This window comes from Neovison vison, chromosome 11, assembly GCF_020171115.1.
Source record: "Neovison vison isolate M4711 chromosome 11, ASM_NN_V1, whole genome shotgun sequence".
Lineage (NCBI taxonomy): Eukaryota > Metazoa > Chordata > Mammalia > Carnivora > Mustelidae > Neogale > Neogale vison.
In genome coordinates, this window is record NC_058101.1 from 128,899,805 (window position 1) to 128,918,562 (window position 18,758).

The window sequence follows — 18,758 nt, forward strand, 5'->3', positions numbered from 1 at the left end:
GGAAACCGTATATAAACAAGCTTTAATCTGTTTACTCAGCAAGATGTGTCTTTAGAAGTTTAGACCTGGACACCATTATTCTTTGTGATTAATGCAGACAGCCATTTTTAAAAAAAATCAAACCTCACTGTATTTTGTAACACTTTTATTAAGAGTAAGCTTTTTTCAGTATTCCTAAACTGTAAACAATGGAAAACTGAAGTAGCAAAGGAAACACATCAGGGATCATATATAACAGACAAAAACCTTTAAACTTTCTTATTGCCTTTATACAATAATCAATGCATATTTAAGTAAAACAATTTCTTATTAGGCAAACATTTTTGCATATGCTGCCTTCTCTTTATCTTTCTGTGCCTTTATCTTTTGTTTGACTTTCAGCAACTCTGCCTGGATAGCTGTAAAATAAATACACAATAGGGGTTATTTCTCAAAATATCCAAAAAATTAGGATGCTCAACAACTAATGTCTTAAGATAATTCTCCCCACTGATGCAACTCTTCTCTGTACAGTAACTGAGCTCAATTAACAGAATATTTTACTGACAAAACAATCACACAAACAAAAACCATGAAACAATTTTAGAAGATTGTCAATTTGAGAGAAGTCTAAGTTATATGTAGATTTGCCTTCTCTCTCCCCATGAGAGAAGGCAATTAAGTGCCTCGCCTCTTTCACTTCAGCAGTGAGAGATTGAAGATATATTTTAATATCTAGAGCTCGTATCACTATTTGTAGCAGGCATATTTGAAAAACAAACTAATCTGTGTCCTAACTTTGCAAAGCTTTCCTAAAATATACATGCAGTAACTAGAAAACTTGTACTATGGCTTCATTCAGCTTAAGGAATGGTCCCAGACATTAAATTCATGATAAATACTGTAGCTTTTAGCGCTGTGCTTTCAGGTGGCATTACAGTAATAGGAACCAGATCTCAAATAATAAGACAGAAAAGTATTTGGGTACGTGAAAATCAGTATTCAGAAGAAAAACTAGAATGTAAGCTCTTTTGAGGGCAGGGAACCAGATTTGCTCACTGCAGTATGAACAGCGCCAGTAAGAGTCATTATGTAATATCTGTTGAACAAATATCTAAGTGGCACAGAATACAGTGGTTCATAAAGATATATTCTTAACAAGACAAAATGAACTTTTACCGTAAACACTGCCAACTTACCTTTATCTTCTGGTGCTATCTCCTGAGCTTTCTTAAGATCAGCCTTTAATTGAAAAAAACATTTAAAGAAATATTAGATATATGATTTATGAAGGTGGTCGTCTAAAAATATTAAAATGTAGAACAAAATTTTACCAGTGCTTGATCGTATTCTTTTAATCCTTGCCATCCTTGAGCTCTACGGTACAATGCTTTGGTATTGGATGGGTCTATTTCAAGAGCCTACAAAAAATTGTAAAATTAGTATCTTTACCTAAATATCATTAAATATATGTACTAAATTTCAGTTTATTGCCGGTCAACTCCAAATCAACCCTTCACTGCTCTGTGATAATGGAGCTAGATAGACCCTATAAATTTCTTCTGTCAGCAGACACGTTACATTTTGTCAGTAGAGGGCACTAAAGGGGGGATACAGACAAGAAAAGCTATTTCTCTTGCACATTGCAGTGCACTTCTCAAAGGCTCCAGCATTGAGCTTGGTCAACAGCACATAGCAGCTCACACAAGCAACTTACCCAAGCACTATAGCGTAGTTCCATAAGCATGGCAGCCAATGAACTTCTCTGCCATCTAGTAAATCACAGCCACTCCCTCCCCAGAGGGATCAGGACATCAGGTTCTCAGCCTAGGGGCTGTCAAGAGGAGCCTCTTCCTTGTGGGTTCCACAAGGGGAAGTGACTGCTCCATATATAGATGTATCTGCTTTCCCATTTCTTTAGAATTTTCTTCATTAGCCATTCCCTTCATTATTCTAATCCCCTCTTATTTTATATTAAAGTTTCTCTTTTCAAATTATTCTATAGTTTCTATCTCCTGATTAGGTCCTAAATGCTAAGAGAATACTATTATGAATAAAAAATTTGTTATACTCTTTTACTTGAAACCTACAGGGTTTTTTTAGGAGTGTGAGTAAAGTTGAAAAGGTCTGTCCTTTGAAATAAACATTTTAGAAATAATTTTACTTCACATCTTCTAAAAGACAATACTAAGATTTTACTGAAAAAGGTGTATTATCTGGTTCACAAAGGTCAAAAAGAAATCCAGAGTTGGGGCACAAGGCTGATTTGGTCAAGAGACCATGCTACTCTTGATCTCAGGGTCATGAGTTCGAGCCCCATGCTGGGTGTGGAGCCTACTTAAAAAAAATGAAAGAAATCCAGAGTGAAGACCCATCTTTTCCTTGGATAAGTTTTTTCCTCTGTTATATGCTCTCTTCTAAATGTACTTTTTTATCCCTTATTCTACCTATCTAACCAAATTAGGATCTTTTTTTTTTTTTTAATTTTAGGTAATCTTGACACCCAACAAGGGGCTAGAACTTACAACCTCAAGATGGAAGAGTCGCATGGTCTACCAACTGAACCAACGAAATGCCCCAGATCTTATTTTATTTCTACTTGCTCTGGGCATAGCTTAATGAACAATATACATAAAAATTACTGGAGATGATCTTTCTAAATATATAGTTTAGTTTGGAAAATTTTTCAACTGTGCAATAGGGAGAGTGTTATAATTGTTCTATTTAAGGAGGTAATGCTGCCACCTATGTAGTTTCATCAGTTAGTATTCCTGGATGTCCCCATAAAGACAGATGACCTCGGTGTGTTCCAGCAGTATCCATTCTCCTCTACAAGTCCTGATGACCCTAAATTAAAACACACTCCCTCATCAGCCAAATAAAAAGTTCCTTAAGAGTAGGAGTCTTTTAATTAAAGCAACTCATCTATATTAGGTGCTTAACATGTACCCAACACCTGTGCTAAATGGTTTACATATGTTATATAATCTTTGAACAATCCTGTGAGGGAAGAGTTATTTTCATTTAAAATAAAGATGTTAAGACTCTAAAATCAGGGGAAGCCTGGGTGGCTCAGTTGGTTAAGCAGCTGCCTTCGGCTCAGGTCATGATCCCAGCGTCCTGGGATCGAGTCCCACATCGGGCTCCTTGCTCGGCAGGGAGCCTGCTTCTCCCTCTGCCTCTGCCTGCCATTCTGTCTGCCTGTGCTCACTCTCTCTCCCTCTCTCTCTGACAAATGAATAAATAAAATCTTTAAAAAAAAAAAAAAAAAAAAGACTCTAAAATCAGGACTTAACCAAGATCACAAAGTTAGTGACAGAAGTCAAACAAAAACACCAAGTCTGACTGGCTCTGCAACCATATTCCAATGCCTTACATGCAACAGGTGCTCAGTATGTTCAATGAACAAAGGAGCTGATACATGTGCTCTGATGAAAAGTATCTTCATAGATTATTAAGTTACATGTTATCAGCTAAATAAATTAATTAACGGGAAGAACTGAAGGTCCAAAATAGAGATAATATGATTTTTAATTATGCTTCATCAAGTCTCATTTGGTCCTCTGTAATAAAATATATTAATATACATAAAATTGCTTTTGTTCAAGTTGATGTATCATAATTCCACTCCTTCAAAAAGTCTGACGTCAAGAGAGACTTACCTCCAAACAACTGTCGATTGCTCCCTGCCAATTTGACATCTTCAGTTTACAAGCACCAATATTCAGCACACAGCTTAAAGCTATAGGTTGTAGCTTCGATCTATCTGCTTGCTCAATAACAGCCTTTGAACCTTCCACATACCTGGAGAATACATTAATAAAGGTAGCATGTAATGCCACATAGAACATACTCTGCTCCTTCAACTATGTCAAAAAGTGTTATGTCATTTCTGATATAAAAAACTCATCAAATGCTAATATTAATATTCTTAATGATCACAATCTTATTTTTCTTAAGAAGATAAATATTTGTTTCAGTTTTTTCACAAAGTGTTCAAAGAAACCTATTGAACAGCATTCTCCAAATCTAAAGATAATTATGCACTACTAACACTTTCCAATTTTTAAAGCTCAGGTCTCCATTATGTACTTTCCAACCTAAGTATGTTTGGGCCAAGGCTCTCACCTTAGGAGAGGGAACTGAATGAGGCAACTGGCACTACCCACAGAAAAGGGCCCAGAAATGATGGGCACATCTGGCCCTCAGAATCTGGTTTCTAAAATCCATCCCCCTATAAACAGAATGGGGGCTCCTTGGAGAAACTGCTAATTTCAGTTTCAGTGGGAAACAAAGTTAAGTAAAAGATGAACCTGAAACACCTTGTGCCAGAAAGTGCTCACAGACTAATAGGAACATGTCCAAAGGATATAGGAAAGGAGGCTTCCAGTGGACAAAGGTGGAACCCTTTGAACATCAAAGAAAATGATATAACAGGGTGAACTAAAAAAAATCCACAGGTATATAATAATACTAAAAAGGAATAAGGAGGGCGCCTAGGTGGCTCAGGGGGTTAAAGCCTCTGCCTTCGGCTCAGGTCATGATCTCAGGGTCCTGGGATCGAGCCCCGCATCGGGTTCTCTGCTCATCACGGAGCCTGCTTTCCTCCTCTCTCTCTTCCTGCCTCTCTGCCTACTTGTGATCTCTGTCTGTCAAATAAATAAATAAATCTTTTAAATAAATAAATAGGAATAAGGAGAGGGAGGAGGCGCTTTTAAACATTAGAATGCAAGATAAGAACTGTAGAATGAATGATAAAATTAGAAAATCAGTTCTGCGACCAGTATAGTAATTGAAGTATCTTCAATGATGCTAAAACCCACTGAATGAAAGGTTAGGAACTGGATATTCACATAGTCTCACAGGATCATCTCACAAAGTACTTATTATTTACAAAAGGGGAAAGGTAACTTTATGACACAAGTGTCTGGCTGATACCTCTTTAACCAAGTGCCAAAACTCAAAATAAACCAAACTGACGTGTGCCTTCAGGATGTGGTATCACAGGAAATATTCACCACAGATTTAAGTCCTCTTGCCAAAATATTTAACAAACTAATCTTGAGGAAGTAATCAAATAAACATAGATGGTATTCAATAAGACAACTGACTTAAGACTCCACAGATACCTATGAATTAAAAAACCTGATGTAGAGACTACTAAAGATAACAGACTAGAGACATAAAACCAAAATGATATAATGGACTCTGGACTAAAAAAAAAAAATTTCTTTTGAAATAATTGGGGAAATTTGAATATGAATTACATATATGATGATATATTATTGTATCAATGTTATTTTCAGGGTGTTTCAATTATATCAAGGTTATGTAGAAGCACTGTTTTAGTTTCTTAGGAATTACCTGCTCAACTACTTGGGGATAAAGTAACCTTTCAAAATGATTCTACAAAAACAAATATAGCAAGAGTTAAAAATTAGTGAAAAGAGGTAAAGGTATGGATGTATTCATATAAGATTCTTTCAACTTTCCTGTATCTTCAAATTTTTCAAAATAAGAAACTAGAGGAAACAAAAGGAATGAAGCTATTTCAACATACCAGGTTATTATTTTGCAAAGCAATTTTGCCAAAAAGACAATAAATAACTCTGAATTTCAGTTTATAATTAAATTTACAAGCTCTTAGAATTAATTTATTAAAAATATTTTATTACCTTAAAACTTTTGTATATTTTTTAATGGCCATTTCCCAGTTCTGAGATTTGAAAAAAGTATTTCCAATATTTTTTACATCTTCAGCTATTAGTAAAATTTTATTTACCTGTATAAAAAAATACAAATATGTTGCATTTTACTTGCTAGGTTCTATCATTTAGATTGATTTATGAGTAGTTCAAAATTTTAGTACTAATTTTAATAATTAAAATAAGATTAATCTGAAAGTACTTACATCTTTTAAATCTATATCTGCATCCTCAGGGAAGTCTGGATGACTGTCACCAGAGCCATCTTTTGGGTATATCCCCCAATCATCCCCTTCCTTCAATTCTCCGCATTCTGCAATAACGCACAACTGTAAAAATAATCCTAAATTGTAGAGGTGTACTACCACATTAATGATATTAAAAACAAGCAATCTGGGTTTAAAATCTATACAGCTTTAAGTTATGCACAACACTGTCCAAATCACTTCTCAAATGAGACTGACAGAAGTCTCATCTATCTGCTCAAATTACAAAAATGCCCTTTATATTGCCCTTTATGTACATTCCAAGTAATATTATGACACTATTTTAGGAAGGGGTTTTATAGCTATTCAGCAGGTTCAGTTTTCAAGGAAGTTGAAAATATTATCATTCTCTATGTAATTTTCTTTAGGTGAGGCATGTCCTTTCAATTCCACTCTTCCTTTCACACAGTGGTGACAGCCTACCTCCTGCAGGTATTTCAATTTCCAATTCCCACTCACAGCCCTGCTAATTAGGTTAAGTAGTATTGTGGCCACTGTGATTTTTCACATTTAGAACACAAGGTTCTTTAGAGTTATGTAATCTCGTCTAAACCCTAAGTAATTTTGACAAGATGAGGAAACATGCCCAGAAAATTTAAATAACAAGATCAAGGCCAAACCATCAATTAAACAGCAGAGTCTGAAAAGGACTCTTGGTTTCCTATCCTCTACCTACTACGTATTTGTACATACCGATTTAAAGTTTTGCAGGTATAGAAGAATTAAGAAACCTACCAAAAAAAAATCACCAAAATTGAAGTGGGAATAATAAAAATGTCCTTTTAAACTACCCTAACCTTATCTTTCTCACTGTAGAAAAGTTCCAAGATAAAGTTGCAGGTCCAGGCTTCTGTGCCAAAAGTCATCCTAACATCTTCCCAGCTAATAATCATCTGATCCCTCTACTTACATCTCTTCAAGACAGTAATTAAGATAATAAGTGTATTTCACTGAAATTTTTTACTTACTTTGGCAGGCTTTTCACCTTTCACTTCTACATCTTCCAGTATCCTTGCCACACCCATTCCTTTAATTACTTGGCCAAATACCACATGTTTCCCATCCAAGTGAGGAGTTGGGACTGTTGTGATGAAGAACTGAGAACCGTTTGTATTGCAGCCTGCATTTGCCATGCTCAGTAAACCTTCCTGATCATGCTGTAAAAATACAAATCAGTGCAAGAAAACCAAGGTTAGAGGTCCTAGTCTGAACTGTTCTTTTACTGACCATTCACATAAAACGAGGACAGGCTATACCACTTAGAGCAAACAATGTAGTGTTGCTGTTGTTGTTCTTTTTAGATAAACCGCAACCTTTAATTCACAAACATGGGGTACTTAATCACTTTTTAGACTTAAAAAAACCATGAAACCAAATATAGGAACAGAAATAATTTAGATTTCTAAATTGGCCATTTTGAGAACATACTTATATCTCAACTTTAAGATGCTGCATTAAGGAAATGTAATGATTATACTTTGCTCTTTATGATGAATGTTCTCTTTTCTGAAAAGAACTCAATAGTCTTCCCATTTTTATGGGCCTACATTATGATTCTTCCTTTACACATGATAAACTGGGAACACTAATGGGATAGTCAATTTAGGCAGGACATTCATTAGGTACTTTCCTAATCTCAAAGGAATCCAAACATTATGGCTTTCATCCCAGGTGAATCTTCAGAGAACCATTCTTCAGAGAATGACCTAAAGAAACTACTACATACATCCTGATATCAAATTTCTATTTGGCATCAATCTGTTCATAGGTGCTGTGAAACTAGATCTCTTCGTCTTTCCACTTTTATCCTTAGGCTTTCTAAATTATTCTTTGTTGGGTCATGCATTGTACTCTCATGTTAATCTTCCCACTGAAAATGCCTTGTACCCTTGCAACCTAAAAAATTCAGTTTTCAGGGCTACCAAGTTTGCAGAAGGCAAAAACTATGTGTCTTTTCAACAGAACCCCCTTTCTTTTGATCAAAGCTAATCACATAATCTTAGTTTTCCCCCTTCAGAGGCAGCTTCCCTTTTTCCTTTCCAAAAGTTTGGTGCTTTCCCCACTGTATCCAAGAGAATATTAACTTCATTTCCTCAGCCTCCTATTGCCTTTGTCTTTATTACCTATGTCCCTCATTCAAACTGGAATCTACGTTTTAGTTCCTGTCTAACCAATCTTGGCCACCCTGCAAGGCCCAATTTCAGTACCCATTCCTCTTCAATATCTTCCCTAATAATCTGGAACATATAAATAATACCTTTCTCCTATGGTATATACAGAGAGTCTCAATTTAGCATTTATTTACACATTATCATTCTCCAGTTATCCCATGTGTTTTAATCTTGCCTTCCCTGTAATATCATAAATTCCTTGTTATCAAGCTGTTCACTTCTGTAAGCTCCTTGGTGCCAGTGACAGTACTAAATACATAATAGCTGCAGTCAATAAATACTGTTGAAAAGACCGAAACATTTTCTTTTCAAATTACCCCAATTACCTTGCACGTATTCCTCATTTCCAAAGATATTACTTCACTTTTGTACTTACCTGTCCATTTTTATAACTTGAATGATGCAATATGCCCAATTATATCTTGAGACAATAAAGATAAGAAGGCACAGGCTCCATTAATGTCCTTTAGGAGCTTAGACATTAACCATATCCGATATTTTGCAAATCCCCTGACATCCTGGTTATTAGCGATGGTTTTGTTGCTCTTCAAATTCAAGCATAAAAATGTACAGGTTACCATCCTTCTGATAATGAGAACATTTTTCCTGAAAACAATTTTGCTATATGGTGGTCACTCATAAAAACTCATTGGCTTTAATGCAGTATGTAAACCTGGATCACAGACACGACCACCGTATTTTTGCCAAATAAAATTAGTGGATGAAATTTTTGTATGTTAAAGAGCAGATTCACAAATATGATACCTTTTACAAGAAAAGGAGAATCTATGCAAACCTGAGACATTTATTGGTATCTTAATCCAACCAGTATCCCAGACATATAACAACCTTTGTTATGAGCAATAAACATTCACTTTTGTCTACTTTACCTTATAATAGAAATTTTCATCTTCAAATTTTTCACCATAAATACTTTCTCCACCTGTCCCGTTTTGATTTGAGAAGTCTCCACCCTGAATCATAAATTTCTTAATAACTACAAAAAAGGAAAATAACTATTAGAAACTAAAATATAGATGACTATAGCAATGTTAACTAATGAACATGTGGTAAGAAAAAAACTTCCTAAAACATGACTCTAGTCCTATAACTCTCCTCTCTTTCCCCATCCACCCCCATAACTCCAAACTCTTAAGAGGCTTTTCATAGCGTGGATCCAACCTACTTTTACTGACTAATCACTCACTAATACTCCAAGAATTAGTTCAAATGGTACCTCCCCTATATAACTGTCACTGAGACTCTGAGGTTGGATCTTGTAATTTTTCTCCCACAGTATCTTGACTTTATCTCCACTTTGTAACATATATCATAATGATCTGTCTCTTCCAGGCAACATTGATTCCTCAAGTACAGCAACTGTTTTTCATTGAGCATATGGCTAGACACATGTGACTCATTGATGTCTATTAAATAAGACTAATTTTTCCCAGTAGATTGTTATACCATAATGGGAGTACTTCAGCAAGTATTATCACTTGGTGTCAAAGGTTCCCAAAACAACCCTAATGTTCAGAAATTTCCTAGGATTCATGAGACTCAGCATTTGGTTGTATTACAGCAATAAAGTAAGGATACACAGCTAGTTGATAAAAGGAAAAAATACAAAAGTCTGGAGAAATCCATGTGCTTCCTTATACTCCCTCCCTCCCCTGAAAGGTCAGAGAATACATTCTTTCCCCAGCGCAAAAAATGCTACAACAGGGACACCTGGGTGGCTCAGTTGGTTAAGCAGCTGCCTTCGGCTCAGGTCGTGATCCCAGTGTCCTGGGATCGAGTCCCACATGGGGCTCCTTGCTCGGCAGGGAGCCTGCTTCTCCCTCTGCCTCTGCCTGCCTCTCTGTCTGCCTGTGCTTGCTCTCTCTCCCTCTCTCTCTGACAAATGAATAAATAAAATCTTTAAAAAAAAAAAAAATGCTACAACATATGCACAATGTTGTTGCCCAGGTAAACCCAAGGTTTTTCAGGGTGGATCATCCAGTTACTCTCCACCCCGCATGTACCAAAATTCCAGACTCCCAAAAGGAAAGCAGGTGTTCATCATAAATCAAAGTGTTTATACAAATAATCCAGACACAGTAAACCATCTTTATGATTCAGGGAATGGTTCCAGTGCCAAGTTCTTAACTCCAGCTAATGGCCATGCTGCAAGCAAACCTTTTCAAGGACAGCAGTCTCAGGCCTGCTGTGTCAACTCTTCTAAACACTGTATTAGTATATTTTAGTACTTCATTAAACATGAATATAAATCAACAGTTTAAACATTTTAAAATCAATATTAGTTTTTTCTTAAGTTTCTTTTAATAAATGAACTACTCATGATTATACTTTAACTAACTTATTCATTCATTAAACAAATATTTATTGAGTATCCACTCAGTAACTATACTACATGCTGAAGACAAGATGGTGAAAAGATACAGTTCTTGAATTCATGGAACCTACAGTCTATTAGGGGAAGCATCAAATAATCACTAAACAAAGGTATGATTATAAGGTGTGATAAGCATTATGAAAAGTCGTCTTTTAATTATCACACCAAGACACTGAATTTTTATCAGCTACAAGCATTCCCAAGCAATCCTGCAAAAGTGGTAGTTATAACTTTTTTGCCACCAGGCAAACTATCTAAAGTCTGCTTTTTTATCATGGCACACCCTTTTTTCCTCAATCTAATCCCAACGGGAGTGAAGAGCTAGAGCACTGGTTAAGCTAGGTAGTCCATTTCTCTGTAAGTAAGCCTTAGTACCCTCTCATAATTGCACTATTCACAGCCCAAACTTTATGAAATTGAGCTGTTGTTTCAGATGTCAGAGCATTCTCCTGAAACTAACAGTCATTTTTAACTTTCACTCTTTACTTCTCTTTACTTAGTATTTTCTTCCCTAATTGCTACAGATTTAGAAGAATCAGATTAAAAAATTTACACATACTTCGATGGAAAGGGCATCCTTTGAAATGGAGAGGTTTCCCAGTGGTGGGTCCAATGCCTTTTTCTCCTGTACACAGCGCACGAAAATTTTCTGCGGTTTTGGGTACAATATCTGCAAACAATTCTAAGACAATTCGACCAACTAAAAGAAAAAATGAAAACTTATCAGTATGTAAAACGAGCAACCAAATAAGCAAAATGACAAAAGGACGATTGGTAAAAGTATAGTGACTGAGATACCAAGTTCTCTTCTTTGGTCATTTTTCTAATATTCAAAATTGGTCTAATGTTAAGTGTCATGTAACTAGATGAATTTGAAACTATTTTTCTACATCGTAACAAAAGATCATAAATGCAAAGCCAGGAGATTAGCACCATATAAGGGACACCATGAAATGCAAATGGTTTTTAATTCTGAGTAATTTCTTCTACTTGTACTCAGAAATTCCAACCACCAAGTAACCAATAGGAGAAAACCAAATATCCTTTGAGTAGCTCGGTTTGGCTGAGTTTTGAGTATAGCTGTAGCTTTTGTGTTCTTTGCAATTTCCCTAACGTGGCGGCTGAAGCAAAAGACGAAAAAGTTCCCATTTCGGACAACTCCTAAGGCAGGTTAAAAATAAACCTCGCATTAATTTCAAAACAAAATAAATGTGTATATAAATGCACGTGTGTGTCCATAATCAGCCACGGGGTCTCTGAACCCTGCTGTGTCCGTTTGCACGCGTTCACACAGCCCAGCTAACAATTCTAACCTGTTCTAGAACGAGTATTTCAGTTACAAAGCAATATGCTAATTCACAAGACCTCTGGAGCTCCCGAAGTGCTGACATAGCCTAGGCAACCACATCGCTACCCAGAGCTCATTTTCCCCCAATGCCAAAACACAGAAAACGCTAATCTGACCCGACCGCTAAGTTAAAAATTGGTGATAAGAAAAATCAACGCGCAAAAGTCGCTTTAATTTACGAACACTCTGGCAACTGCTGACGTATCTCGCGTGGTATAGGGCACGGCGCGACTAGAACCCAACAAACGCGTATCAGTTTTCTCAACGTCCCACTGCAAACATAAAATAATCTTATTTTATGCCTGCCTGATCGTGCAAGGTGGCGAGGAGGTACAACCCAATCAGGAAAGACAAACGTAAAGGCCTCCACAATCCCGAAACCAGAAATTTCCAGAAACTTCCGTAGGACCGATGGCATTGGTACAAGGGCGCTGGCTCGACCCAGCCTCGGAAGCCTGGATTTGTTCCCGTAGTCCAGTCTGTGCCGCGATCCCCTCGGCACCACAGAGCAGCCCCTGGCCCGAACCGCACACGACCGTCGGAATCCCCGAATCCCGGGAAGCTTCCTCGGGGCCATTCCGCAAGTATCAGTTTCCGCTCACCTCGCTCCCCTCCGATGTCCACGTCAAAGAAGACTCTGGGGTTACAGGGGTTGGAAGGCTTAGTTTTCGGGGACGGGTGCGACATTTTGAATTGCAGATGCGCTAGGGAGCCAACTCAGAGAACCTCGTGGACCACCGGCAGCTCAAGCGCCTTTCTAGATGAGGATCTGTAGGCGGCGCTGACGAGCCACTTCCGGCGTGAGGTCCGGAACCCGCGCCCCGCCTTCCGGCCCCGCCTGCGGACTGTATCTCTTCGTGCTCGAACCCCCGCGCGTTCCCCGCGGTTTTTTTTTTTTTTTTTAAGATTTTATTTATTTATTTGACAGACAGAGATCACAGGCAGGCGGAGAGGCAGGCAGAGAGAGAGGGGGAAGCAGGCTCCCTGCCGAGCAGAGAGCCCGATCCGGGGCTGGATCCCAGAACCCTGAGATCATGACCTGAGCGGAAGGCAGAGGCTTTAACCCGCTGAGCCACCCAGGCGCCCCTCCCCGCGGTTTTTCTATCCTGCGCTTCCTCTGTTCCCGCGTACTGGAGTTGCAGCCCCAGTCCTTTTCAGTCTTTTTGCATGTGCTTCATCACTTTACCGTGATAGTGTAGAAGGGCTTTGGAGACGGTCTTCTCCGTTCCAGCCTCAGGTCTGCCACTAACGGGTGTGTGATTGCTTCTCTGACACACAGTTTGTCTGGAAAGTAGGAATAAAAATGCTTATCTTGGTGGGTGGTTTTGGGAATTAAAGATGCAAAGCTAGCACAGTGCCTAACACAAAGTGTTAGGTGTTAGCTAATCCATAGTGACCGTGTTATTGCTGCCATTTCGTTACAAGTTGCAAAAAAAAAAAAAAAGTAAGTGATAGAGGTTAGGCAAAGGCCCTAAGCCGAACATCCAGAAGGGAGAGTTTTGTTTCCTGATAAAACTGTATTATAGTCCACTTTTCCCTTCTGGGAATTTGTGTAAACGTCTTCCCTATTTATGTGAACACAGACTCACCTCTGGATAAAGCCTAATTTTTTAAAGAAATGGTATGTTCTTTAGCACTTGGTAATATTCTAATTGTTTATTCATTCATTTCATCCATCTCCTCCCATTAGGATTAAACTCCATGAGGACAAAAATTTGGTTTTGCTCTTTGCTTTATTCAGTGCAGTAATAACAGTGACCAGCACATAGTGGATGCTCAATAAATGAGGGTTTGTTTGGGGTTTTTTACATTTATTTATTTATTTTAGAGAAAGAGTATGGGGTGGAGGAGGGGAATGGATGAGGGAGACAGAGTCTTGAGCATCTAGACCCCTTGCTGAGCTGGGGGGAGACGGTTTGCTGGATCTCAGGACCCTGATATTAATGACCTGAGACAAAACCGAGTCCAACATAACCAACTGCACCACCCAGGCGCCCCATAGGTGCTCAATAAATGTTTTTGAATGATTGAGAGTTACACAGAATGTTAATGGCCTTGAGAATTTTTATAAGAATATTAATAAATTTCATTTCCATGTGTGTTTATGTATAATTTGAGAAGATCATCAGCACTTCATGCTGATCCTTTCAAATTCCAGCACATTAAAATTAATGTAAAATGTTAATTCCTTATGAGTTGATGTCCTTGAATTCCATAGTGTTTATTCATTATGGTTCCCTGAGGATCTAGGTCAGCCCAGCATAACACCTCTGTGTCCTTTGATGAATAGGAGTCAAAATAAATCTCTCATTAATCCAGTCTCATTTCTGGGCTGCAAACTGGTAATTTACACTTTGTCTAACAAATATCAAATAATAAATTCACATTAAGTTTTTTTCTGCTCTACTAGCTTAAAATTAGCCTCTAGCATATTAAGTCCAAGAATTGTCACTTTTGCACCATAACCTCCTAACCATTATTATTATTAGAAATATCATTGTAATTAACTAGGTAACATGGTTAAGCACTTCTGTGCCATCATGCTTCTGGGGCTCATATTCAATCACTAATAGATACTAACTTGTGACTTTGGACAAGTTACTTAGCCTTTCTGTGCCTTAGTTTCCTCATCTGTAAACTAGAATAATGATATGTATCTCTTAAATTTTTTTTTGTCTGTTTAATTTTTTTTTTAAGTTAGCTCTATGTTCAGTGTGGGGCTTAAACTCCCAGCCCCAAGATCAAGTGTCACATGCTGCACTGACCGATACAGCCAGATGCCTTATAAGGATTAGGTGAAGAATTACTTAGGTGATTTAGTATCAGAATTAGTAAATACTCAACAAGTATAAGCAATTATTCATCATAAGTAGATAATTCTTTATTAAAATAATTAATAGTATCAACATATTTCTTTTTTTTTTAAGATTTTATTTATTTATTTGACAGAGATCACAAGCAGGCAGAGAGGCAGGCAGAGAGAGAGAGGAGGAAGCAGGCTCCCTGTTGAGCAGAGAGCCCGACGTGGGGCTTGATCCCAGGACCCTGGGATTATGACCTGAACCAGAGGCAGAGGCTTTAGCCCACTGAGCCATCCAGGTGTCCCTAGTATCAACATATTTCAACACAAGTTAAAACTGCAAAGGTACTTTAAAGATGCCTCTGCATTCTCAGAAAATACAATGTGATTCTTCCTGTTACACAGGTTTCTGGGTGTAAAAGACTAAATGTTCCTCTCACTGTGTCTAGATTTCTCACAGTAACAGTTTTATGTAAACTGTCATATTCCTAGAACAAACTTGAATAACAGAATCATACCTTTCAAAACCACTCTAGTACTGATCTCTAGTGAAGATAAATCCTCCTAGAAGACAACCTGTCCCATCATCAGTTTGCTTACTTAAAACAGGTCTTCTGAGTTCTGAAGTCTTCTTGACTTGTGTAGAAAGAAAGACTAAGGAGCATGCACTATTTCTTAGAGCTAAGGACACAATTTCATCTGGATAGAGGGATCAATGTTTGCACTAAGAGCTCTATTATTATCATTATCATTATTGTTATTTCTGTTTTTTCCCCATAAGTTTAGAAGGATAATATTAACAGATCGCATCCCACACCCAGTATCTTCCCCCTCAATCTCTTTACTCATTACTCCACCCAAACAAGCAACTGGGCATTCTGTGCTCATTGCTTTAAAGAGAAACATGTGATAGTGAAGAAAACAGAGGGGGAAACAGTCTATTCCTGGTTTTGGAGTTGCAAAAGGCTTGGCTTTACAGGAATAAGAAAGACTCCTGGCATAGCAAGAGATTTGGACAAAATGTCTGTAAGAGCATATAAGAGCAGGACTTTCCACTGGCAAAAAATAATAATAGTAAAATTGAAATAAACAAACCTATCTCCCATGCTGAAAAATGAGGGGGTTACAGATGGTAGAGAGAGGAGAGTAGGAGGGGAAGAAATGGCAGGGCATATTTCCACTATCCCAGAGATGAGAAGTCTTGGAACAATTTTCTCCAGTTACATTCCCTGGGAAGTCAGCAGCCTTCCATAGATGGGTTTATGAGATCTGAGAGCAGAGGGAACAGTGTGCCTGGATTCCCAAATACAGCCTCAGAAAGGCAGCAGGCCCTAGAAAGAATACAGATTATTGGTGTGAGTAGGTAGATGGGGACTAGACTGACTACCAAATATTTACTATACCCTAACTTGAAGTGGGAGCAAAACAATATCCCCATATTCCCATAGAAGAGGAAAAATGGCCTCCATAATTTAAGAGACCTTGCAGAAGAGAACTCAGCTAACAAGGCTTGGGAGTACTGAAAACTGAGGTAGGATGTCTACTTTCTCATTGGCTGCCTATGTAGACAGATGAATTTGAGAACCAGAGGTTCCCAACACCAAAACTTGGTGCCATACTAAACATTATCAAGTTTAAATCCAATCCCAAGAGGAAAAACATGAGACACCAGAAAATGACAAAATTATGGCATTGCCAACCCTTCAGAATAGGTGATTCAAAATTGAACTTAAGGTGAGTCATAGAAAAAAACTCACACATCTGAGTCTCACATATCTGAGTTCATACCTTTATATGGTCGTAGATTGTAGATTACTGAGATCTTAACTAGGACCCAGACAAATCTGAAATAACACCCAACCCCTTCATCACAGGTAAGAAATCAGAAAGGACACCAGAATTTGGGGAGAATGTTTCAGGACAATGTCTCTTGAGTCAGGCTCTGACAGCAAAATTGGAACTCCAACAGGCTATTGTCTAACTCTTTAGGGAGACAAAATGATTCTGCTTCTAGAGGAAGCACTGGTGTTGAGATACTAATGTGGAGGAGAGAGGCCTAACTATGAATCCCTACTCTTCCAGGTCAGAATGGAAAAGCAACTCTCAAGTTCTGCCTGCCTGCTAAAATTTATGACGAAGCATAATTATAATTTTTCTGAGCTAGGACATTGAACCAATCAATGGAAGACAGCAGCTGCCACCAGGGGACAGCAGAGTCTCTGCCACCAACAGAAATCATCCCACAGAAATAGTGCCGTGAACTCTGTGCTCGAGAGCTCCCAAAATGGTAAGAATCTTCTTCTGGGACCTGGAAGTGATATGATCAAAAAAGGATATTGATTATTAGTTTACAGTAACACAGGAAGGAGAGGGCTTGTGTGTATTCCTTTCCTAAAGAGTAGTAACAGATTAATTTTAACTATTTTCAGTTGTGAAATGTGTATTGATCTGATAGAACAAAATCAAATGATACAATGATTTGAACTAATAAAAGGCGCCTGGGTGGCTCAGTGGGTTAAGCCGCTGCCTTCGGCTCAGGTCGTGATCTCAGGGTCCTGGGATTGAGTCCTGCATTGGGCTCTCTGCTCAGCAGGGAGCCTGCTTCCCTCTCTCTCTCTGCCTGCCTCTCCATCTACTTGTGATTTCTCTCTGTCAAATAAATATATATAAAAAATCTTTAAAAAAAAAAAAACTTTGAACTAATAAAACTGTTGTTCAAATCCTTAGTATTCCCTTCCTCCAAAGAAAAAATTTACATTAATCTAAAAGGACTTCCTTAAAATGGATTTTATGACTATCACAAACAAAAATAATAACTAGAACATATTGGTTATTGATATGTGCCAGACTCTGCTAAGTGCTTTACTTATTTATGTTAGTTAATCCTCAAAATGACTCTGCATCAGCGGTAACCTTACTATCCTATTTACTTTATCAGACAGGTAAGTGCTGGAGAGGTTAAGAAAGTTGCCTATTCTGGTTCCAAAGCCACTTCCCTATGTACTAGAAAGATAGAACCTGACAATCTGTCTTTAAACATACAAAGTTTAGATATCATGTGAGAAACATCATGACATATAAAGGATCCTTGAGCTCTTCATGGCATTAATACTGGACTTCTTTTATCCTTACATAACTTGTCTTTCATCTGGCATCATAAAATGGATTAGGCTTCTGTGCCTTCTGAAAGATATTCTATAACTACAGACTGTAAACTGAGAAAAAAACATTTTTCCACAGAGAATGAAAGCAATAATAAAACTTCCTCTAATCACTTTGCATAGAAGTTAGAGAGTTGGAGCCAACCTACTGGCATCTCCAAGAATTTCCCTAATTTGAGACAGAAATTGAAGGCAAAAAAAGCTAATAGAAGATATGCCAGTATAAATCGTGGTGACTGACTGAAGAGTTATGAAGTAGAAGAGTTTATATAGTGAAGGTCTGTTAGGTCCTACTGATTGACAAAGACTTCTGTGACCTGTTAAGTAAGCCAATGTAGGAATTTTCATAGGGTTAACTTTAAAATTTGCATTTTTTTTAAAGATTTTATTTATTTATTTGACAGACGGAGATCACAAGCAGGCAGAGAAGCAGGCAGAGAGAGAGGAGGAAGCAGGCTCCCCGCTGAGCAGAGAGCCCTATGCGGGGCTCCATCCCAGGACCCTGGGATCACGACCTGAGCCGAAGGCAGAGGCTTAACCCACTGAGCCACCCAGGTGCCCCTAAAATTTGCATTTTTAAAAGACTACTTCAGCTCTAGCACAGAGAATAAAATCAAAAGGAGCCATCATGGAAGTCAGGAGGGCAGTGAGCCAATTACTAGTGATGAGACGTGAATCTAGCTTATACTAGAGGCATATGGGGAGGGGGCATAAAATCAACAGTTCTAAGTAATAGATTGGACATGGGATGTAACATAGAAGGGTGGAGTGAAAAGTAGGTTGTCTGGTAAACTTGGGAGGTTATGTAGAAAGAGGACTGATAAACACCCACTGAATTTAGTGACATGGAGGTCTTTGGACACATTGCTGACACATTAATAATCAATGTCATCTCTCTAATGGGATGACTGTGGTTCATTAGTGTCTTAAATT

At 38.0% G+C, this 18,758-nt stretch overlaps 1 protein-coding gene and 1 long non-coding RNA gene across 4 annotated transcripts in view; both read right to left on the reverse strand.

The window, feature by feature from the left end:
* Positions 1 to 128: 128 nt before the first annotated feature.
* PPID (peptidylprolyl isomerase D) lies at positions 129 to 12,647 on the reverse strand. 2 transcript variants are annotated; one of them, XM_044224721.1, is made up of 10 exons: positions 12,467 to 12,645; positions 11,076 to 11,216; positions 9,012 to 9,118; positions 6,919 to 7,107; positions 5,891 to 6,013; positions 5,655 to 5,761; positions 3,642 to 3,783; positions 1,314 to 1,400; positions 1,179 to 1,221; positions 129 to 398 (listed from the first exon to the last, which is right to left on the reverse strand). In XM_044224721.1, exons 1-10 carry the CDS (start codon positions 12,549 to 12,551, stop codon positions 310 to 312), a joined length of 1,113 nt encoding a protein of 370 aa, XP_044080656.1. In that variant the 5' UTR covers positions 12,552 to 12,645; the 3' UTR covers positions 129 to 309. The 2 variants fall into 2 exon arrangements, with proteins under 2 accessions (XP_044080656.1, XP_044080655.1); XM_044224720.1 differs by lacking the exon at positions 129 to 398 and having other exon boundaries at positions 405 to 1,221; positions 12,467 to 12,647.
* Positions 12,648 to 14,900: 2,253 nt separating this feature from the next.
* Positions 14,901 to 18,758, reverse strand: part of LOC122889516 — a 34,087-nt gene continuing 30,229 nt past the window's right edge. For both annotated transcript variants that reach the window (XR_006380934.1, XR_006380932.1), the window contains one exon: positions 14,901 to 15,995. This is a non-coding gene — a long non-coding RNA (uncharacterized LOC122889516). The remainder of the gene's footprint in view (positions 15,996 to 18,758) is intronic.